General features: G+C 49.2%; 3 protein-coding genes across 3 annotated transcripts in view; 1 reads left to right on the top strand and 2 right to left on the bottom strand.

Moving 5' to 3' along the window:
• Window positions 1-18461, bottom strand: part of LOC102107146 (uncharacterized) — a 178884-nt gene extending 160423 nt beyond the window's left edge. Inside the window, exons 1-2 of the mRNA XM_088063865.1 lie at window positions 18401-18461; window positions 17565-18214 (exon numbers count right to left, since the gene is read on the bottom strand). Coding sequence (XP_087919991.1) covers window positions 17565-18214; window positions 18401-18452 — 702 coding nt within the window. The 5' untranslated portion in view covers window positions 18453-18461. The remainder of the gene's footprint in view (window positions 1-17564; window positions 18215-18400) is intronic.
• Window positions 1-23223, top strand: part of LOC148182869 (uncharacterized) — a 28163-nt gene that overhangs the window by 4069 nt on the left and 871 nt on the right. The window lies entirely within an intron of this gene.
• Window positions 9425-10413, bottom strand: LOC148182870 (olfactory receptor 14J1-like). The gene has a single exon (XM_088064226.1). It carries the CDS (start codon window positions 10379-10381, stop codon window positions 9425-9427), a length of 957 nt encoding a protein of 318 aa, XP_087920352.1. The 5' UTR covers window positions 10382-10413.

The raw sequence follows: 23223 nt of genomic DNA on the forward strand, positions 1-23223 counted from the left end.
TCTCTTTCTTTTGGTTTCTGGCTTTTGAAGAGGTAACAGGGATCCGGTTCTGCCTCCTCCCTCCCAGGCCGGATGGGGATGCGGGGGGAGCAGGGCTGGCTGGAGTTCTGCGGTTCCAAGTGGTGGATGGAGACTGTGAAGTGACAGGAGCCCCTTCCCAGAGGGGCTGAAGCCCTCGCAGGGCTCGCTGAGCCTTGTGCAGCGGGGCTGCCGGGCCAGGCCGGTTCCTGGCTAGGCTGCAGTTTCTGCTGCTGCTGGCTTTCAGCAGAGACTGCCAAGGAAGGGGAGGGAAAGCTCTTGAGCTGCAGCGTGCTGAGACAGTGGCCACACTCCTCCAGAGCAGCTACCAAAAATCTTCCATGAGAAGCAGCTCCAGCCGCTGCCTCGGCAGAGATCAAGGCCTGGGCAAGAGTTGAACCCTTTCACTAGCCAGATGAGACTTGCAGATTAATCCTTTTTCCAGAGAGAGGGGAAGAGAGAGGGATCAACACATAAAGAGACAGCATCAACTATCAAAGGCAGCAAGGGAAGGAATTAACCCTCAGATGGGAAGACAATAAGGAGATGCATGAATAAACTGAAATTTTCCTTTCTCCAAGCTATAGAAAGGGACAATAATGTCCTGAAAAAACTCCTTTCATTCCTGAAACAGTATTTTTGGGGGAATGGAGTATTTCAAAGCGTAGATCTGAGCAAAAGTAATTCATTGATGAAGCTGAGTAAATGGTGAAGTCGTTGTAATCCTAGGAGATGCTGGAAGAGAAAAGGAGAAGTGAGAGTTGTTGAAGATTTGTGGCTCTTAAGAGACAAAGCAAAAATTTCTGTTTCCGGAGATGATCACAGAGACAAATGAAGAGAACTTTTGCCTTTGAAGATCTCATCCTTCAAATGACACCCCTTGAATCATGGCCCAAGAACACACCTCAGAGTGGTGTGAAATGGGAGGAAAGGACTGATGGCAGAGTTTTCTGGGCGGCTGGCATCAGCGCAATAGGAAGCAAAGCATGAAAAAATGGTTTTCTGGTGAAAACTCCATAGATTGCCGAAAGAGAACTTCTTTTTCTCAACAAAGACTGGTGAAAAGACTATAGCAAAGTTAGGACTGTTTTAACCACCAGCTTTTTTTTTTCTCTATGTTGTCAATTAAGGGCAGGAATGACAGCGTGGTGGGGAAAAAGGGTTTCTGGAAGTTTTCTTCTGGTTCCTTATCCTTGTAGTTTGGTTAATAAACTTACTCATTTCTTTAAGTTTTAAGCTTCTTTTGCCCTTCTCATCATCCACACCTCACAGCAAGAAATGACTAAGTTTTCCAGTGATTTTTTAACTAATGCTTTAAAACCACGAGAGGTGTCACAGAGAGGAGGAAATTAGGGCTTTCACCATTGTGGTGTCACAGAGAGGAGAACAATGGGACTGTCACGGTTGTGGTGTCACAGAGTGGGGTACACTGGGGCTGTCACGGCTCTGGTGTCACAGAGAGGAGGAAATTTGGGCTGTCAATTCTGTGATGTCACAGGGAGGAGAACATTTGGGCTGTCACTGCTGTGGTGTCACAGACAGGAGAACAATGGGGCTGTCACAGAGAGGAGAAAATAAGATATTTTTTTTTCTTGTTATGAACATGAAAAACCATCCAAGTAAAATAGATGTACAAGTATACATGGAGCAAAGAATACTTTTACAGCAATCCAGAACTTGTTAAGTAGATTCACAATTGATATAATGTGATATTATAATGATCCAAATAATCTATAGTATAGATTATTCAATGTACTTTATGTACTATCATCCCAGAGCCTGCAACAGCTGATAAATCAGTGACAGATTGGAAAATTATGTCCGGATAACTATTCTTCAAGCTCACTGTAAGGATCCAGCTGTTGTATTAATTCACTGATTGCCAAGTCAAACTGACCTGAATATTGTTTTGATGCAGAAAACTTCTGGGTTTATTGGTAAATTCTCCATCCAGGTAAAGTTAAGGCCTGGCCTGGATCTCAGCTTTAAACTGGAAGGAAGCCCTTAGCTTTCTTTCTTTAAACAAAATTTTAACAATTATAATTTAATCAACTAGCTATTATTTGGATGTCTTTCAGCTTAACTTTGAGATTACTGAAAACTGTGTTGAATTAAATCTATAATATACTTGTTCAAATGAAGGAAAAAGTTAAAGAATGAGAGAAACCTGTGCAGGGTTAACTATGTATTTTTTCAATTAAATTTTTAAAAATGCATTTTTCGGAAATTGACAGTAATTACAGTAGTAATGCCTGGTGATCACCTTATATATATATGTATATACATGATATTTTATATACAACTTTATATTATAAAATGCTACCTTAGAAGTAGATGTATAGAGAAGACATTTTCAAAACATTCATTTATTGAGAATACTGAAGCAAAGCAAAAATCTTTTAAATTTCTTGGGATGAATGACTATCATCATTTTTCATGTTATTTATAAAAAGCAAAACCAGCAGATATCATTAGAAATGCAATATCTATATTTATTCTATTATGCAATATTTGTAAACTTTTTGATTTACTTTTGAAAGCATTTTATTCAATAGGGGCTTCTCTCTGAAGCTCAACTGTGACTGCAATAATATGCAGATTAGCCACCAATGCAATTTACAATGCTTTTGATTTTTGCATTGCCTAATTAATTTTTTTTTTATTATTATTATTATTATATTTTTCCTCTTGTTGCTTGATTTCTTCCTTTCAGCTGCTTTGTGGAAAGCAGCCCAGGGATGCTGAACTTTGTATTGATATGTCCCGAATCCACGGGTTTTAGAATCGCTCCCAAGTCTCTGTATAGTTGTTCCTCTAGGCTTTCAACAGGTTTAGACACTCCCTTTGCTAAGATAAAATTCAGGGAGGCTTGCACAGATTCTGCAGCTTGCAAGAATTTTGAGAATTCTGCAGCTGACTGAGACAAGCCCGTCTGTTCTTTTTCTGAGCCCGTATTGTCCATTCCTCTCCCGTCTCTTGCTTCTGCCCTGTTTGTAGGAGATACCCTGTCTTGTGTAGCTTTTACTGCCATAATTCCATTCTTTGAAAGGATTTCCAACACTTTGGGTGATGTCTTGTGAGATAAAGCTGTCCCGATCCCCATGGAATTACAGAGGCAGAGACAGGCTCAGCCTTTTCCAGCATATCCATCAGGGTCTCCCTTCCTGTGTCTGGTCTATAGCATCCCTTGCCTGTGTTTCAGAGTCCCATTTAGTGAAAATGACTTCATAAATCACTCTAGAAGCCGACAGAGGTTTAGTTGCTGCCTGGTCTCTACAAGTGGCCTTTCTATATATTCTCATGTTTATCTTATCCCACAGGCTTGGGGTAAAAATTTTCTGTGGATCCATGTTAGGGAATTCTGCCTGTATCCAGGATAGAAGGCTTTTAAGCTCATCTGTGGATACAGAGATTGGGTGCTCCTTGACCACAGTTTCCAAGATAGCCTAAACCTCCCTCTCAGGTTTGGACATGTTTCCCATATTTTTGCTCCCTTTTGACAGCTTACCTGACCTTACTGTCAGCTTTTCTCTCAGCTCCTTTATCCGTGATCCGTTCCACAGCTCACAGACGTCTGGCTCTGGCTTATCTGCTCTCACTAGCACCGGGATTACCAAGATCTTATTTTTCTCCTTTCCATGTAGTTTTCCCAGCTTTCCACTCTCTTCTTTTTTTTTTTTTTGTTTTTTCAAAAGGGGCATTCACATTCAAGGTACCACACATTTTGGTGCCACTTTGTCTTGACAGGACATTCACGGTTGGGTTCGTTTCCCCTCTTGGACTGAGACTGACGAGAGGGAGGCAGTTTTCTCTTGTTTGGACTTGGTGGTTTATTCTTCTTTTATCTACATTACATGTATACAGGGTACAAGGAGCTACAAGCAGCTATGTGCACTAAGATAGAAAGGTGCAAAATGACTAAAAAAGATCTTCTTCAAGGTTTTTTATTTGTCCATTTACCCAGTTAATAAATGCCAAGTAAATTATTTTTCTTAGTGACCCAATTACCCAACACCTGTGTGCTGCACTGCAGCATTCTCTATCCAATCACCTACTACTACCCAAAAACTTCTAGAAGAAGATGAAGAAGAAAGAAGGATAAGAGACAACACCCTAAATCCTCCATCTTGTCTTCTGTTCTCTAAACTAATTTAAACTCCAAACTTTATCTTTTTCACCCAGTGACATAAGAAAACTTTCTAATTTACACATTTACACTTCTAGCTTTTCTATTTAACAGTGGTTTTCAGGATGTTATATGAAATTCAGTGTTTTCTTGGATGTCAGAGCCAGGTATCAGAGATAAGGGCACAATCTCTGTGCCTCTGACTCGAACAAATAGTCTGAGTGGTTTTCCAATAATCCACCTTTCCTGGACACCTTTGTTTTTAAGGGCTACTTCCCAAGGAACCCTCTGAATAAGTTTCCTAAATAGGCCAAAGTCTGCTTTCCAGAAGTCCAATGTAAAAGTCTTATTTTTGTTCCTCCTGATTTCACTAAGTATTGAGAATTCTATAATTTCATGATCACTGTGCCCCAAGCGGCCTCCAACCACCATGTCACCCACCAGCCCATCTCTATTTGCAAACAACAAATCTAACATAACCCCTCCTCTATTGGGCTCACCCACCAGCTGCAACAAAAAATTGTCCTCCATGCACTCTAAAAAGTTTCTGGACTGCCTCTTTTCTGCTGTATTAAGTTCCCAGCAGATGTCTGGCAGGTTGAAGTTGCCTATAAGAACAAGGGCTGGTGATCCTGAGATATTCTCTCGCTACTTATAGAATGAATTGTCCACCTCTTCTTCCTGGTTGGGTGGACGATAACAGACTCCCAGTAGGATAATGTCAGTCGTGTGGGCCTTCTTAATTCTTACCCATAGACATTCAACTTCGTTGTCACTAGTTTCAATACCTGTGGTGTCAAAAGCCTCCCTAACATAAAGGGCCACCCCTCTACCTCTTCTCCCTTTCCTGACTCTTCTGAAGAGCTTGTAGACATTCAGTGCAGTGCTCCAGTTATGTGAGTCATCCCACCATGTTTCCATGATGGCAACTACATCATAGCTTTGCTGTTGCACCATGGCTCCAGCTCCTCCTGATTTTTTCCTATGCTGGGTGCATTGGTATACATGCACCTCAGCTGGGCTACTGATTTCACCCTTAAACAATGGGGCTCACCTTACTGTCACCCTGACAACAAGGACACCGTTTTTTGCCAGATCTTGCGGTGTTTTGTGCGGCTCTTCACATGAAATCAGTTGACAAGAGAAAATTAGAGGCTCTTGAACGTGTTTGTGGAGAACATGGGTTGGACTGTTGACCCTGGCTATTGATGTATTGCTTCTGGTGTAAACAAGAGTTGGAGAGTCACTCAGGCACATGAAATAGAGGAGGTGTATAAGTGTCAGTCATGTATCACACAGGTTATTTCCTAGTCTAGAGCACAGTGGTTGACTGATTTTGTTGGTACACCATTTGATCAGTTTCCTGGAGTGAATGTTCCAAGGGGTGCAGAGTACTGTGTGAACAGCAACAGTTTTTGAACGCATTGGAACTGATTGAAGATTTTGGACAGAGAGTATTAGCAGATATTAGCTTTGAGCTTCTTAAATGCTTAGCATTATTACGTATTAGACAAGGCAATAAGGTAGTGAACACCAAGTGTGGACTGGGTGTTGGAGTTCCCCAAAGTTGTCAAGTTTGTAGTAGCGAATGGGATAACACAGAAAGACAATGGTGACATGCATGGCCATGGCGATGTTAATGTTGATTTTGGGGGGTTTGTCAATGTATGGTGAGGGGGTGTTTCTTGACAAATCACAAACGAATGTTTGGCTAACCTGGGCTAATGCGGCTGGTATTCAGGATTTTTGTCTCAGTTTACAGCAGGCCAGTGACCCTTTTTGAACTTGCTTAATTGGCATTCCCCTTCAGGAGAACGAAACAGACTTTTCTAGTTGGTGGGACCCTAAGACAGTAAATTTAACAAGTGGCACAAATAGTGACTGTCTAAGTCCAAAAAGACAGTACACTTGCCTGTCTATGCCTAATGCACCCTGGCAGAAAACAGTAATTGAAAATTTGAACAGATTGTATCCTATCGCATTTCAAGAATTGGATTTGTTAGCCAGTGTTTTCCCAACCTTGGATGTTAATGTTGCTGTTCTGCCTAGTTGTGACAGTATGACCCCACTGTGGACACCAGTTAATGGTACAGGAGTAGTTTGGTTTGGAGATCCCTGGTTTAGCTGGTTACAGAAACAAGGGCAAAAAAACATAATTTGAAGATTATTAAAATGTTACAGGGCAATCTTCATAGAACAGAATAAAAACAGGGGTCTGACAGTAAGTACTTCAGGAGGGTGGGAACTCCCACTGGGAATATTTTTGATTTGTGGGAATCGAGCATGGCCTGCTCTTCCAAGACGACCTGTTGGTGGACCATGCTATCTTGGTCAATTAACATTATTTGCCCATCACATGAGAGATTTATTGAATGCCAGTCAAAGTCATCATGAAAGATCATGTCAATCTGTTCAGAATGTTGATGAGACTTGTAATGATAATGTGCAATTGCCATCATTGGTGACTGTCATTGCAACATCTTTCCTTTTACGGGGGGAATGGCTGCCATAAATGTGAAAAACATAGCTCATCTTGCCTGTTGGGGAGAAAAACAGTTTAATTTGACGTTGAAAATGTTGAGTGAACTACTAACTGATGTTGATAGTATCAGGCATGCCACCTTGCAAAATCACGCAGCTATAGATTTTTTGTTATTAGCACATGGACACTGGTGTGAAGATTTTGAAGGAATGTACTGTTTTAACTTATCTGACCACTCCCAAAGTATTCATAAACAACTGGCACAATTGCATGAAATTATGAAACATATCACAGAAGAACATGACCCCTTTTCAGACTGGCTTGCTAGTTTGGGTCTAGTGTTACTGATTGTATTTTTGTTTTGTGCTGATTCTTCCTTTTTTGTTACAAGGCCTTCAACAAACATTGCACAATTTAGTTACTCAAATTTCAAAGAAAAGAGAGGGAGATGTTGGAGTCTGGGCTGCGTTAGAACAAATTGGACCATAAAGGGAAAAAATTAAGAATGAGGGCAAGGTTATCAGAGAGGGAAGGAACAGTTGTGATCAGCAAAAGAACTCAAAGTAAGAGCCAAACAGGATGAGAGACAGGGAAGTTGAGCAAGCTGTGGTCCAATATATGCAAATGTAATTATCCAATAAGAATGCTTATAAGGGCGTGTGGACAGCACGTGTAGTTAGCATGCAACTAATTATAGAGGAGATGCATGCATTAATAGCTTTGTATACAGTATAAATGTAACCAAGTTTGGAGAATAAACAAATGATCTGATCATCATATTGGTGCTGTGTCATTCCTGTTCCCACGTGATGAAGACTCCAGCAGACCTTCATGAACTCTCAGATTTTTCATTTCTTTCATCCACAAGCACCTGCAAAACTTGGGTGTTCCCTTCCCCTTAAGTTTGAACATCACAGAGAGAGAGGGACAGAGAAGCTTGCTGGGCCCCAATGGCTGCACACATGTAACCCACCAGTGTTGTTTTGCTCAGCTTTTCTCCAGCAGGCAGCATTAACCAGGTGAGGCTGCTCAACAGCGCCTAGCACTTTGGCGTTGCCCACAAAGGACTTGGAAGTGCATTTTGTCCCATGATACAGGGAATATATGAATGTGCCACAGCAGTCAAGGGCTGGTCACTGAGCAATGTCATCGGGGAGTGGCTGCCTAGAGGACTCTGTACCACGGGTGGCATTTGACCCTCACTGTTCAGCCAAATTCCCACCCACACCAGGTTCCACCCCTTCAGCCCAGTTCTCTCTACTCAGGCTCTGAGGAGACGGCAGCAGATCCTGTCACAGGCCCTGCTCATGTCTGGGCACACGACATCCCCTTCTTTTCCCTCCCACAGGGAGTCCCTGCCTTGTTTTGCCAGGGCCTGAAATGGCTGCAGGAAGATTTGCCACATTCCCTGCTGTGCCTGACCAGTCTGTAACACTCCCAGTCCCCCTCCCTGCCCTGTCTGCAGACTGCTTCCAGGTCTGCCTTTCCCAAGTGCCCAGGACCCTCTGGGATGGCTCTGGCCTTTCCAAGGGGTTTGAGAGAGGTCACACAGAGACACTGCCCAGCCTTCTCCACATCCCTGACACCAAAGGCCTTTTGCACATCCCCTCAGTTCCAGGTCAGTGTCCAGAACACAGCACAGCCGTGTCCAGGTCCTCAGGGTGGTTCAGAAGGAGAAGGCAGCTGGGATTTCTCCCCACAGACCCAGCACTCCAATGTCTCTCTGTGTCATCCATGGCTGTGCTGAGCATTTTCCCTGCAGCCTCCCTGCCTTGGATGTTCCTCTCCATGCAGTCCTCAGCACAGCCCAGCAAAGAATTCAGGTGGTTTCCTAGAGGACAGTCCTCCTGAGTGAAGTGGCCTCAAGGCACTGTTTGTGCCACTGGAATTGTGCCATCCTGGGTGCTGCTGATGGTGTTGGTGTTCACTGGGGTTCATCTCCCCCTACACACGATGCACTGCTGAAGACTCCTGAGTTCAGAGCAAACATGGACTGCTGGCCTGGTCATTTGGTGTCCCTCCATGCAGGGCCAAACAACCTCCTGCAGGTGAGGGCAGAGGCCAGTGCTGGCAATGGTGGTTGCAGGGGCTGCTGGGGCACAATTGCCCTGAGGCACCTTCCCAGTCTGTCCCTGGAACAGAGACAGAGCCCAGGCCCTGTTCAGCTGCTCCCTCAGGTCCATCCCAGGAGCTCTTGCTGCGCCAGGACACTGCTGTACACTGAGGTTTGCTTTGCCAACCCATTCCTGGAGCACATTCCTGACAGGAGCTCTGGAGGAGAGAAAAGCCTTCCTGCCCTGCCCTCAGGAGATGTCCTTTGCTGCTGGAACTGCTGCTGGAACCCAGCTGTGTCCCGTCAGTGCCCATGGCCTGTCCCTGCCTGTGGGCACAGCACGGACACGCAGCAGGACAGTCTGGACCAAGCTGCCAGAGCACTCTAGCCTGGCACCCACGGAAGGGTTGAGAAGGGGAGTGTGGAGCTGGGAAGAGCGGCTCTGAAAGGACCAAGTGCTGCTCCCTGGCAATGCTGCTGGTGTGGGACTTTTCCCTTTCTCCCCTCTAACTGCAGGTCTGAGTTGGGATCCCTGATAAACAAGGCAGTGCAAGGCAGTTTATTTTGTTCAAATAAAGCAATAGTACAAATTCTGGTTTAAGGAATTTCTGGATAAAACTAGAGGCAGACAGGGAATTAGATGAGGGATGAGTAAAACCATTCAATTGAGCACAACATTATGGAAAGAATGCATTGCCACCACCAAAGACTGGGAATGGGCCAGTCATGAGTTCCACTCTGAAAACTATGAAACAAAAAACAAACACTTTTTTCCTTCTGAAAAGTATCTAGTCATCATTTTCCTTAGGGAATCCCAGAGCTCCTGGTTCCTCAGGCTGTAGATGAGGGGGTTCAGGACTGGAGGAACCACCGAGTACAGAACTGACACTGACACATCCAGAGAAGGGGAGGAGATGGAGGGGGACTTAAGGTAGGCAAATATGGCAGCGCTGAAAAACAGGGAGACCACGATCAGGTGAGGGAGGCAGGTGGAAAAAGATTTGTGCCGTCCCTGCTCAGAGGGGATCCTCAGCACAGCCCTGAAGATCTGCACATAGGAGAAAACAATGAACACAAAACAGCCAAATAACAGAAAAGCACAAACTATGAGAAGCCCCAGTTTACTGATGTTTGAGTGAGAGCAGGAGAGCTTGAGGATGTGTGGCACTTCACAGAAGAACTGGCCCAGGGCATTGCCCTGGCACAGGGGCAGGGAAAATGTATTGGCTGTGTGCAGCAGTGAATAGAGAAAGCCACTGGCCCAGGCAGCTGCTGCCATGTGGGCACAAGCTCTGCTGCCCAGGAGGGTCCCGTAGTGCAGGGGTTTGCAGATGGACACGTAGCGGTCGTAGCACATGATGGTCAGCAAGGCAAGCTCTGATCCAAAGACGAAGAAAATCAGAAAAACCTGTGCCGCACATCCTGTGTAGGAGATGTCTCTGGTGTCCCAGAGGGAATTGTGCATGGCTTTGGGCACAGTGGTGCAGATGGAGCCCAGGTCAGTGAGGGCCAGGTTGAGCAGGAAGAAGAACATGGGGCTGTGCAGGTGGTGGCTGCAGGCTACGGCGCTGATGATGAGGCCGTTGCCCAGGAGGGCAGCCAGGGAGATGCCCAGGAAGAGGCAGAAGTGCAGGAGCTGCAGCTGCCGCGTGTCTGCCAACGCCAGCAAGAGGAAGTGGCTGATGGAGCTACTGTTGGACATTTCTTCACTCTGGCCATGGAATCCTATTCAAAGAGGAGAAAGTGACAAATCAAGGGAGACTTTGCTGAGCAATGTCCAAGTCCCTTCTCCCAGCCCTGTCCCTGCCGCTCAGTACGACCCAGTTTTCCTTTTCTCAGAGCCCTTCCTTCAGCCCCATGCCTGGAGCTCAGCTGGGATCTGCCCCCGTTGCTGTGATGAGCAGGGGCTCTGCCCATGAACATTGAGGAGTCAGCTCTGCTCTGCAGCAGTGGGGTCATGGGAACGGTGTCAGGGGCCAGTCCTGGGGTGGGACTGCATCAGCCCAAACTGCTCCTGAGGCAGAGGAGCCTGGCAGCATCTCCTGTCCCAGGGCTCAGGAATGGTGACAGACAAAGGCAGTTTGAGAAGGTTTCCTGCTGTGCCCAGAAAGATCAGAGAGAAATGTGCAATGCAGGAGCATTGGCTGTAACTCAGTGGAGGGTGAGAGGAGCTGCTCTGTCACTCCATCTGTCCCCAGCTGCCCTTTCTGAGATCAAGGGCAGGCACTGTGTTCCCCTGAAAATCAGCCTGACACAGCTGAGAGAAGAGGGACCCACAGCAGAGCAAACTGATTCAGTCTTTCTCAGAGTCTCAGCCCCACTCCTGGCCAAGGACACTCCTGTCCCCAGTGTCCCCTGGAGACAGCTCACAGCTTGGGTGGCATCCCAAGGACACACCAAGGGTCCTGTTCATGGCACTACTGGAGGAGAGTCGGGTCATTCCCAGCCTCCCAGCCTGCCCTGCCCAGAGCTCCTGGGGCAGAGGGAGCTGGGACACCCCATTGCTGTGCCCAGCCTGCACAGGAGGAGCCCAAGGGCTGGGCCTGACCCTGCAGCTGGAGCTGCCATTCCCAGAGAGCTCGTCAGCAATGCCAGGAGCACCTGGGCAAGGCAAGGAGAGAGAGTCAGGCCCTGAGGAAAAGCCTTTCCTTGCCCAGCCCTGCCCAGCCCCTGCCAGGCAGCACCAGTGCAGGACAGTCACCCTCAGGCATTTGCATTGAGACATTCGCTGTGTCTTGGCATAGGGATCTGTAAAAGAGTAATCATGGAATAGTTCAGCTGGGAGAGGATTTTAAATATCCCAGCAAAAATTGGTGGCACTTTCCCCCCACTGCCTGCCCAGGGCTCTGCTGCTTGGAGCTCTCCCTGCCAGCAGCTGCTGCCCTCTGCCCAGGGCTGGGCCCTGCCAGTGCTGCCCACACCCAGCCCAGCCCTGGGGGCTCAGCTCTGCCCTGCAGAGCCCTCCCAGCTCAGGGCACTGCCCAGGGGCAGCTCTGGCTCTGCAGGCTCTGATGGCAATGGCAGAGCAACCCTGAGGAGGCAGGAAAAGTGGCACTGATGCTGCCTGTGAGGGACCCTGTGCTGATTTCTGTCAGTGCCTGGTTAAGACCTGAGAATTTACTTTTTTTAATTTATTGCAACCTGTCATCAGAGGTTGAATAGAGAAATGAAATAAAAGATGAATATCTATGTGCAATTTCCCATCCAGGCAACCCAGAGCACTAGAATTAAAAAGCAGGATCTTCCCTTTCAAGCAGCCCCTGACTTTCTGGGCTCACTGTGTAATTTACTTGGTGCAGTCCATGTACAGAATGGCTGAAAGCACATTAGGAATCTCCCGTGAACCTAATGATCGCTAAAAGTAAGTTAGGATGTCTCAGGAACTTGTCAAAATTTGTAATACCTTTAATTTTTATTCCCCCCTCCCTGCCATTCTCCAGTAGTAGGAAACTGAATACAAAGTCTTAGGAAATGTCCTCATTTTCTCAAAATGCTTGTCTGTCAAATATTCCATGACTGATCAGAAACCCTCAGCATGTCAGAGCTTCATGAGCATTCACCTCCCTTCCACCAGAAATACTCAGAGCTGTACTCACAGAGTCTGTAGGCACTGGGATGTTCCAGCTTGAGGAGATGCCTCCAGGAGCTGCAGCTGCATTGTCCTGCAGCCAGAGGCTTCCTGTGTCAAGGGCTGGCAGTGATTCTGCCCCAGGCACTTCTCAGCACCTTCCCAGCCCTGACTGATTGAAGCTCTCTGTGCCTCTGGGCTGTGCCCAGGGTGGCTGCAGGCAGTGCCCCAGCCCTGCTGGGCTGGCAGAAAAGCTGCTCAGCAAGAGAAATGTGCTTTTGAAGCTCTTCTTGGTTTCCAGGAGCTGCCTCTGTGCCAGGAGCCTGGCCCAGCTCAGCAGCACAGACACAGCAGCAGGACTTTAATGAGCCTCTTGGGGCTTTGTGCTGAGGCCCTGAACATCAGTCCCTGAGAGGGAGGGGAAGAAACCTCTCAAGAACTCCAAGTCAGAATGGAACTCCAAAGTTTCTTTTCCTTTTAATGGGCCTCACTGAGGGACGTGATTGAGAAAGTGTCCCCAGGCCCCAGGCAGAGCAGAGAACTGCAGGCACTGATGACAGCTGGGGACAAAGAGAAGCCAAGGCTTGGTGTCCTGGGCCACAGCAGCCAATGCTGTGCCACCAAGGGCTGTGAGGAGACACCTTGTCCTGAGGCCCTGGGGCCTCCTGGCACAGCCCCAGCAAGGCTGGCCACTGTCACCCCCTTGGCCTGCCCTCAGCATCCCCCCTAGCCCACATGCCAGTGGCCTCAGGGATCTGCTGGAAGGAGTCCCTGGGGAGCCTTGCTCAGGAATGGCCCTGGGGGGCTCCTTCATGCTCCCAGGGACTGCAGCTTTTCCAAAGCACTTTGGCTTTTGCCTTGGAGTCTCTGAGAGGTTTTTGTGCAATCCTGGCCTCCAGTTCTCTCCTCCAAGGAGTTCATGAGGAGCCTGTGTTGAGTATGGACCTCAGTGGCACCCATTAATGCCTGGAGACACTTTGGGTGTTTCCTCTGACTCTGACACCTGGAAAGGTTTGTGCAAGCTCCTCTCAGGCCCTGAGGTTCCAGGGCTCAGCTCCAAATGCATCACGGGGCTCATTAGGATCAAGCAAATCCTGTTTGTAGGCATGATGGCTGTGCCTTCATTTCCCTCTGGTTTGGTGCAGTTCTTAGGAAAGTTTCCTACAATAATTATGGAGAAATAGTTCAAAGAGCTTCTAAGAAATATGTATTCCTGTTTAAAAGGATATATTTTATTCCTGTTCTCTTTAGAGCAGAGATGATTGCAGCATTCAGTGATGGATATTGATCCAGGGTCTCTCCTAAGGAGGTGTGGCCAGGACAGAGAAGCTCTGCCTTGAGGTCTGACCCAGTGTGGACAACCTTGCTCCACATTCCCCAGCCCCATCCTGTCTCTCCTCACTCTCCTGGGACCTGCTTTGCTCACAGAACTGGCTGTACTCAGGCAAAGAGGGGTTTTCCTTCTTTTATTTTGTCAATCTAAAACTGCTGAGTTTCCCCATGGAAAACAGACACCCTCCTCAAGTGTGTGCCAAGCCCAAGGTGCCATCAGGGAGGTTCCCCTTCCCCAAGGCAGAGCCACACAAGGAATGTTTCAGACACACAGGGAGTTCTACAAGAAACACAACCCCAGAGTTGGCTGAAGGCAGAATTAGAGCAGCTGCTGAAGGACAGACAAGCTTTGAACTCCTTGCAGCTGAAAGCACCAAGTGGGTTGTTGGGAGGTGTGTGAGTGAGGCAAGAGTGAGGGGAGGGAAATGCAGAGAGCCCTGGAAGTGTTTCTGTGCAGACAGGCTGCTGCAAGGGAAGCGTTGGACTTCTCTGGACTTCTCACCTCCCCAGTGACCTCACAGAGCCCCCTGAGGTGTCACACAGTCACCTGGGATATCACAGCCCACTCAGTGGTGTCACACAACCTGCCCCAGGATGTCACACCACCTTTCTGTGATGTCACATCTCTTCCTATATGCCACAAAACCACCTCATGATGTCACACAGCGTTCTGTGATGTCACACAGCAACATTTGATGTCATAGTTTACTCTGTGATGTCACAATTGGCACTGTGATGTCATACAACCTGTCCTGAGATGTCACATGGCTCTTCTATGATGTCACTGCCCACTCTAGGATTTCATATCACAACCATGTGGTGTCACAGTCTGCTCAGTGATGTCACAACACTGTCTGTGATATTGTACATCTAACCTCTGGTGTCACAGTCCTCTCTGTGACATCACAACCCACTAAGTAATATCACTCAGCTCACACTGCGATGTCATACAGCCACACTGCGATGTCACGCCCTGATTTCTGACGTCACACAGTCCCCTCTATGATGCTGTAGCTGCTCAGTGACGTCACACAACAAACTCTGTGATGTCACAGCCCCATCTGTGACCTCACACAACCCACTTGGAGCTGTCACACAGCCCCTTTCTGACATCACAGCTGCTCTGGGGCTCCAGGACACAGCCACAGAGGTGCCGCTGTGACACAGCCCCCTCTGGCACATCCCACAGCCCCTGCCAGTGCTGAGCCCCTGGCAGCTCTGTCTGGGCCTGCTCGTGTCCCTGAGCTGCCCTGGCAGGGCCCCAGCCCTGCTGGGCTGTGCTCAGGAGCTGCTCCTGGCCAGAGCTGTCTCTCTGCAGCGCTGCCCTTGCCAGGAGCTGCCTCTGGGCCAGGAGCCCGGCCCAGCTCAGCAGCACAGACACAGCACCAGCACTTTCATCACCTGTTCAGGCCTTTGGGGCTCTTTGCATCACACTCAGTCCCTCAGAGTGTGCTCCAGAAACTTCTCAAGAGCTCCAAGTCAGATGGAAACACTGAAGTTTCTTGTAGTTGAAATGAGAGACACGAGTGAGAAAGCGTCCCCAGGTTCCAGGCAGAGCAGAAGACTGGAGGCCCTGATGGCAGCTGGGGACAAGCAAGGGAAAGGTGTCTGTGGTGCTGAGCAAAGCTGGATGTGTTTCAGGAATGCCAAGGGCCAAGGGCTGAGCCCCAGCCCCTGGCAAGGCAGATGCTGTCCCTCCCTCATTGCTCAGGGCTCTTCCCGAGGCACTGGCATGTGGGGATGTGCAATGCCAAGGGCAGCACCATGGGGCGGCCCCTGCCAGGCTGCTGAGCAGGGACAAGGAGGCAATGAGGCCCCAGGGCTGCCAGGGTCACTTGTCCCCTGCTGGCCTCAGGCCCAGGGCCAGCAGCCATGGCCAAAGGGCTGCACAAGTTGCCTCTGGCAGGGCCATGCAGCTCCACAGCCCAGAGCCTTCAGCCTCTACCTGTTGCTTATGCAATGAGGCCTCTGAAACCCATCCTGGGAGATTTTTGGGTCCTCTCCATGGTCTGTAAAGATGGAAACACTGGTCAAAGTTATTTTCTACCAAATCTTGCATTGACAAGGATCAATATAATTAAGCTGAAGAAGAATGGATTTGGATTTGTTAGAAGGAGGAAATATTTTACAATCAGAGTGGCACAAAACTGCAACTCCTTTTCCAGACATGTCGATGCCCCATCCCAGGAATGCTCCAAGAGCAGGAGATCTGTGCAACCTGACACAGTGAAAGCCTCTCCTCTCCCCAAGGATGGAATTGCTGTTGTGTGGGTTCTCTCATGTGCTGGGTGCCCTCACAACCCTCCTGGCCAGAATGTCTGCTGAGGGCCAGCCAGGCTGCTGCAGTGGCACTGACCTCAGAGCCATCACCACTGCAGCCATGTCCCCTGGGCCTGGCTCTCCCCTTTCCTCTGTCCCTGCCTTGTCTCTGCTGGCATGAAGATTTGTTTCATTATTATCTTGTCCCCAAGGTGCTGGGGCCAATTGCTTCCCAGTCAGGCTCCTGGAGCAGCAGTGGCTTTTCAGAGCCCAGCCAGAAATGAGCCCTGAAGCAGCAGCTCTGCAGTGCTGGCCACCAGGCCGGGGTGCCAAGGGAGCCTTCTGGCCATGCCCTGGAAGCAGCTGCTGCTGCCAAGGTGCCTTTGGTGCCTCAGGCTGTCCCTGGCACAGCTCCCAGCACGGCACTCTGCACTTGTGCCCGAGCCCTTCCCTGGGTTGGGGCTGGCCTGGGGCTTTTCCTGCAGCGGGATCTGCCTTGGCCATAGCACAGGAAAGGCAGTTCCTGCTGGAGCAGGGGGCTGTGCCTGGAATGAGCTCAAACAGCTTCAGCAAGGCCCTGTTTACTTCAAAATTGCTTCCTAGTGCACTGTAGTCTAATAATTGTTATAGCTCCTATACTGTGGAGTAAATAACACTTTTTCTTTATTTACTCTGTGGTGTAAATGAATCTATCTAATCATGTCCAGAATCAGTCACAGTTGTATTTATATAAATATATCTGATATTCCATTGTTAATCCTGTGGGACAAACTGGATTACAGTTCAGTTCCACCTGTCCAATATTTACACATAAACCTCTGACAAACTCGGTCTGGGATTGAATCCAGATGCTCATGGAGACCCCATGCCCGGGATGGTTGCCATGGACACCAGCTCTGGCCTGAAGCCAGAGTCCTGGAGCTGGCAGCCTTCCCTGGGGAGCCTGTTCAGTGCCCCAGCAACCTCGGGGGAAAAACCTTTTCCTCACATCCAGCCTAAACCTGCCCGCCTCAGTTCCAGCCGCTCCCTCCACTCCTGTCCCTGGGCACCAGAGGGAAGAGGTTCCCGCAGCCCCCAGCCAGGGACCTGCTGCCAAGGCTGCTGCCATGCAAACCAGGCCTGGCACCAGCTGGGATGCTCGGTTTCCACAGGCTGGGCTTCAGGAATGGGATTCCTCAATTCCCTGCCCCTGCTAAAACGGCGCCACCGCTCGCTTCCCTCCCGCCTCCCATGGAAAGCAGAAAAGGCAAAGATCTGGTGCTGGGATAAGAACAATTTATTGAGAACAGATACAAGATAAGGAACAAACTGGAATAGAAACAATTTGGATAACAGAAGGGATAACATAATCTATTCACAGGGAAAACTATAACGCAAATGACTGACTCTTCCTGGCCCTGTATTTCCTCCTGCCTGGAAAGGACACCCTTCTCCTCTGGTGAGAGAGAGGGAGTCCTTTTCCTGCCCCTGGCAATGACCTGAGATGCGATGGAATATAATGATAGGACCATGGCCAGACTCTCATGTTCTTCAATCCCATATCATGTCATTACCTTGGGCAGGAAAAGGTACAGGTGTCTTCCCAGCATGGATCACAGGGAACATGGATCACCAACCTCTTCCCAACGTCAGTCTTCCAAGGGGGGATGAAGCTGGAGCTGTGGAGAAAGCTCTTCCTGCACTTGGACCACTTGCAGGGCTTCCCTTACTGGTGCTTCCGTTGGTGTCTGGTCAAGTTAGAGCTCTGGGTGAAGCTCTTCCCACACTGTGCACACTCGTAGGGCCTCTCCCCAGTGTGGATGCGCCGATGGGTGATGAGGGTGGAGTTGTGCTTGAAGCCCTCCCCACAGTCGGGGCAGCGGAAGGGCCTCTCATCCGTGTGAATCCGCTGGAGCAGGAGGAGATTAGAGCTGGTCTGAAACCTCTTCCCACACTCGGGACACTCGTAGGGCCTCTCCCCAGTGTAGATGCGCTGGTGGATGATGAGTCGGGAGCTGCAGCTGAAGCCCTTCCCACATTCCCCACACTCGTAGGCCCATTCCCCAGTGTGGATCATCTGGTGGCAGATCAGGCTGTTGCTCCGGCTGAAGTTCTTCCCACACTCCAAGCACTTGTAGCGCTTCTCCCTATCCTGAAGCTGCTCATGGACCACCAGCTCAGAGCCCTGGCTGGATCTCCGGCCGCCGTCCTGGCACAGGGTGGGTCTTTCTTCCTCAGAGCACCCTGGGATGGGTTTGGAGCCCCTCCTCCTGCGGGATCTCTGGGGATTTTCCTCCCCGTTGGATTCCTGCACCGTGGAGCTGCTCAAAACGGCCTCTTCCATGAGGTTCTGCCGTGGGGATTTGTCCTCCCTGGTCTCCATCCTCAGCTCCTTGTCTGGGGGAGGAAGGACAAGGAGAGGATGGGATTTGCCTCCGTGCCAGAGGGAAGGGGAAGGAGATCCCCCCAGTGCGTCCCCGGCAGGACGGCATCGGCAGCGGGGTTGTCCTGCAGCCGGGGGCCAGGCTGGGCTGGGAGATGGAGCAGGAGAGAGGGGGAAAGGGGCACTGACTTCCTCCTCACCTGCCTGGGTGTCCTGGGGCATCTTCCTCTTCCTCACAGCCTCCTTCTCCATCTGGCCAAGGTTTGGGATTCAGAACTCCTGGTTTGAGAGAAAACAAGGAATGAGCACAATGAGTTTGAAAGTCCCTCTTACCAAGCCCATCTCTAGAAGTCACCTGGGCATCGGAGGTGTCTTGGTTTGAAAGGAGTTTGCTAAGGAAGGCAGAAATCTCCACTGAAATGATTAAAAATGTAAGCATCCCATCCCCTCTGAATTATTATAATCTTGATATCAAAGTGCTTGCAGGTAACGATATGGGAAAAGGAAAATAAGTTCTTTACTAAAGAAGGAAAATGAAAATGCAGCAGTACAATAAAAAAAAAACCAACAACAAAAAAACAACCCACCAACAGAGTCTGAACCTTACACCCTGTTGGTCAGGGTGTTGGTAGCAGTCTGATTAAATGGTGGCTGCAGTCCTCCTGGAGTGACAGATGTGGTTTTGTTGAAGCAATGATCCCATAGAAGATTGTAGCTTACCTCGGATGTTCCGGTGCTGTAGAAGTGTCTGGTTTCTCCCCTGGGAATCCAGTGGAGAAAGACTGCCTGTGGTGTTCCGATTCCCAGATTATATCCAGTCAGGAATGCGTGGCTCCTCCCCCTGGGTGGAGCATCTCACAATGGGATGATGTCATTTTATCAGTCCTGCAGTGAGACTCAATGGCCCATTAACAGAAGATATCCCCCTGGAGGAAGGATGGGTGCTGGAAGAGATAAAGAACACTGCCCCACCTGGTTTTAACAGCTGGCCCATTAACAGAAAATATCCCCCAGTTATGAGGGATGGGTGATGAAAGAGATAAAGAAAACTGCTCTACCAGTTTTTAACAGATGGTGATAGAATACATACTTTTGGTTACATCTTGTATTGCAACACAAGACATGGGGTTCATAAAAATTTTACACCACAAAAATTCAGCCCTAAGAAGGCCACCCAGGATTTCCCTATCTCTGTTCTGTCCCTTTTGGTGTTTAGGGTTTACCTCCTGTCCCAGCTGCTGGGGGTCCCGCTTGTACTGGCGGTCCCCCATCTACTCAATCCATGCCCTACCCAGACTGCTGGAAGTGCCAGGAATCTGAAATTTTCCTCTGTTTCCATCTCCCCACTTAGGGATACTGAAAGTTTTTGGGGTCCCAGGATCCCTGCTCCCCTTATTCGCTTCCTGGGGGTGCAGGGAGTCCATGGAAAACCCCCCTGCCCCTCTCCAGGGTGTTGAGGATCCCGCAAATTGTGGCACTCCCCCTCTCTGGGCTCCCCACTTTGGGAACCTGGGAGACACAGGGCTCTGCTCCTCCAGGCTGCCTCTGCCAGCAGCTGCCACTGGGAACCCCCAATATCCCTCCAAGGGGCATTTTCAACTCAGCTTTGGAATTCTTCATTCTCTAATCATCACCCCCAAAAACCCAACCCAGAACCCCCCCAGGATATCTGGGCCAAGCTCCCCCTCCCTGGTCACCTGTGGGATGGGGGGTGATGATCCCACGGATGGGAGGTGGCTGTGAATTCAGGGAGTGACTGGGATATACGGGGCCTGAGATCATCCTGGGATACCAAGCACCTAACTGGGATTACTAGGAGTGTCTGGGAATGGCAATGGGCATGCTGAGGGCAGCTGGGATATACTGGGAGTGTCTGTAACCATACTGGGGATGACTGGAAACACACTGGGAACAACGGGAACTATGCTGGGGACAACTGGGACCCCATGCTGGGGATAACTGGGAATAACTGGGAGTGACTGGGTCTGCACGGGGGGCAACTGGGCATGACTGGGACCATGCTGACAAGGTCTGGGATCATCTGGAGAGGGACTGGGACTATACTAGGGGCAACTGGGTACAACTGTGATCACACAGAAAGGAACAGGGAACAACTGGAACAATGCTGAGGGCACCTGGCATCCTACTGGGATCACCATGGGAGCAGCTGGGCCATGCTGGGCAAGACTGGGACCATACTGGCAGCAACTGGGGCTGCACTCAGGGTGACCGGGAGTGGCTGGGAGCAACTGGGATGAGGCTGGAAGCACCTTAGGAGTGACTAGGAACAACTGGGATAGACTGGGAGAGATTGAAACCACATTGTAAGTAAACGGGAACAACTGGAACCACACTGGATAATCCTGGGAGCAGCTGTGCCCATGCTGGGGTCATACCGGGAACCTACTGGAACTAGCTGGGATCATAATGGGAGTGATTGGAAAGGGGCCAACTGTGACTGGAACCGTGCAGGAGGTGACTGGGAGCAACTGAGCCCATCCTGGGAGTGCCAGGGAGTCACTCTGGCCATGACTGGAATCATGCTGGGAGGATCTGGGAGTTTCTGGAACCATACTGGGGGTGACTGGGTGCAACAGCTCATACTGGGAGTGACTGCGATTGTAGTGGGAGTGACTGGGATCATCCTGGAAGTGTTTTTCTGTAGATCTTACGTGTTTCTGGTCTTTTCTTCTCCTTGTTATCCTACATACCTGGAACATTTTTGGATATCTTAATGTTACCCAAAATCTTAAGGGTTAACACGTTTTAGGTTAAATGAGCTAAGTTTGCAAAGTTAATACTATGATAAGAGTTTTATGTTCAGTTGGATGTTGTATTAAACCCTTTGCCAAAATTCCTTGATTGTCTATATTTTAACAGTTAAATTTTGTGTCATTTTGACTTCTTAGCTTAGTTGGTCAGAGCATGGTGCCAGCATCACCTTTGTTCTGGGTTGTGGGTTCAATCACTGTGTGGGCCATTCACTTAAGAGCTGGACTTGATGATCCTTGTGGGTCCCTTCCTACCAAGAATATTCTTTATATCTGTCCATGTTGAGAAGATCTGGTTGGTGTTTCTCTTGTGCACCAAACTCAAGCACAGGAACCTTTGGCTAACACCAGCATTGAAGTGTTCTGGGGTGTTACAGCCCTGCCGGCTCACAGTGACCTCATATTTCCATGAGACCCCACAGTGTCCCACTGGTCCCTTGGTTCCATGGGCCCAAGAGTGCCACAATGATCCCCTTGGTTCCACAACTTCCCATGGTGTTGCACTGGCCTCTTTGTTCCATAAGGATCTGGAGTGTCACACAGGTTTATGGCATTTGTCCTTGCTGCCCCTCACATCCCACTGCCCCACAAAGAGCCCCGAGCCACCCGTGAGGGACAGGCCCTGCTGTGCCAGACCTGGGCTCAGAGCTTGGCCTTTTTGCTTCCTCCAACCCAGCCAGGGCTTGCTCAGCATTGCAGTTCCCTGCTCAGAGCCTTTGGCTCCTGGCAATCCTGGCCTCCATGATCTGCTCTCACCCGTCCCTGGGGAGCCTTTGGGCTCAGTGGGGCCCTCAGTGGGGCCGATTGATGCTCCAAGGGACTTGGAGTTTTGCTTCTGACTCCTTGAGTAGCTTCTTCAGCCTGAAGGAGGAACAAAGGAGGATCAGACAAAGGAGAAAGAACCATGAGGTCAAGTACTCCCTGAATTCACAGGCCCCCACCTGTGGGATCATCACTGCTCATCCCAAAGGTGACCGGGGAGGGAGCACTCAGCCCAGATATTCTGCGGTGTCCCCGGATTGGATTTTTTTGGGGGGGTGTTTGAAGAATGAAGAACTCCAAAGATGAGTGGAAAATGCCCCTTGTGGGGATACAGGGGGGTCCCAGCATCCCAAAGTGGGGAGATGGAAACAGGGGGAACTTTTCATATTCCTGGCACTCCCAGCAGCCAGAAGAGGTCAGGGACCGAGTAGACAGGGGACCCCCAGTACAAGCATGACCCCCAGCAGCTGGGACAGGGGTGAAACCCTGAACAGCAAAGGGGAGAGACCAGAAATGGGGAACTCCTGGGAGGCATTTTTCAGGGCTAAGTCTTGGTGTTTGGGAGGTTTTTATGGACCCCATGTCTTGGGTTGCAATGCAAGATGTAATCAAAAGTATGTATTCTATCACCATCTGTTAAAAACTGGTAGAGCAGTTTTCTTTATCTCTTTCATCACCCATCCCTCATAACTGGGGGATATTTTCTGTTAATGGGCCAGCTGTTAAAACCAGGTGGGGCAGTGTTCTTTATCTCTTCCAGCACCCATCCTTCCTCCAGGGGGATATCTTCTGTTAATGGGCCATTGAGTCTCACTGCAGGACTGATAAAATGACATCATCCCATTGTGAGATGCTCCACCCAGGGGGAGGAGCCACGCATTCCTGACTGGATATAATCTGGGAATCGGAACACCACAGGCAGTCTTTCTCCACTGGATTCCCAGGGGAGAAACCAGACACTTCTACAGCACCGGAACATCCGAGGTAAGCTACAATCTTCTATGGGATCATTGCTTCAACAAAACCACATCTGTCACTCCAGGAGGACTGCAGCCACCATTTAATCAGACTGCTACCAACACCCTGACCAACAGGGTGTAAGGTTCAGACTCTGTTGGTGGGTTGTTTTTTTGTTGTTGGTTTTTTTTTTATTGTACTGCTGCATTTTCATTTTCCTTCTTTAGTAAAGAACTTATTTTCCTTTTCCCATATCGTTACCTGCAAGCACTTTGATATCAAGATTATAATAATTCAGAGGGGATGGGATGCTTACATTTTTAATCATTTCAGTGGAGATTTCTGCCTTCCTTAGCAAACTCCTTTCAAACCAAGACACCTCCGATGCCCAGGTGACTTCTAGAGATGGGCTTGGTAAGAGGGACTTTCAAACTCATTGTGCTCATTCCTTGTTTTCTCTCAAACCAGGAGTTCCGAATCCCAAACCTTGGCCAGATGGAGAAGCAGGCTGTGAGGAAGAGGAAGATGCCCCA

Source organism: Pseudopodoces humilis, chromosome 18 (genome assembly GCF_049639895.1).
Source record: "Pseudopodoces humilis isolate 2021_Gansu_Grassland_sample_001 chromosome 18, ASM4963989v1, whole genome shotgun sequence".
Classification (NCBI taxonomy): Eukaryota; Metazoa; Chordata; class Aves; order Passeriformes; family Paridae; genus Pseudopodoces; species Pseudopodoces humilis.

Bases quoted from the DNA above. Each gene is read 5' to 3' on its own strand.
- LOC148182870 (XM_088064226.1), bottom strand. From the start codon at position 10,381: ATGTCCAACAGTAGCTCCATCAGCCACTTCCTCTTGCTGGCGTTGGCA.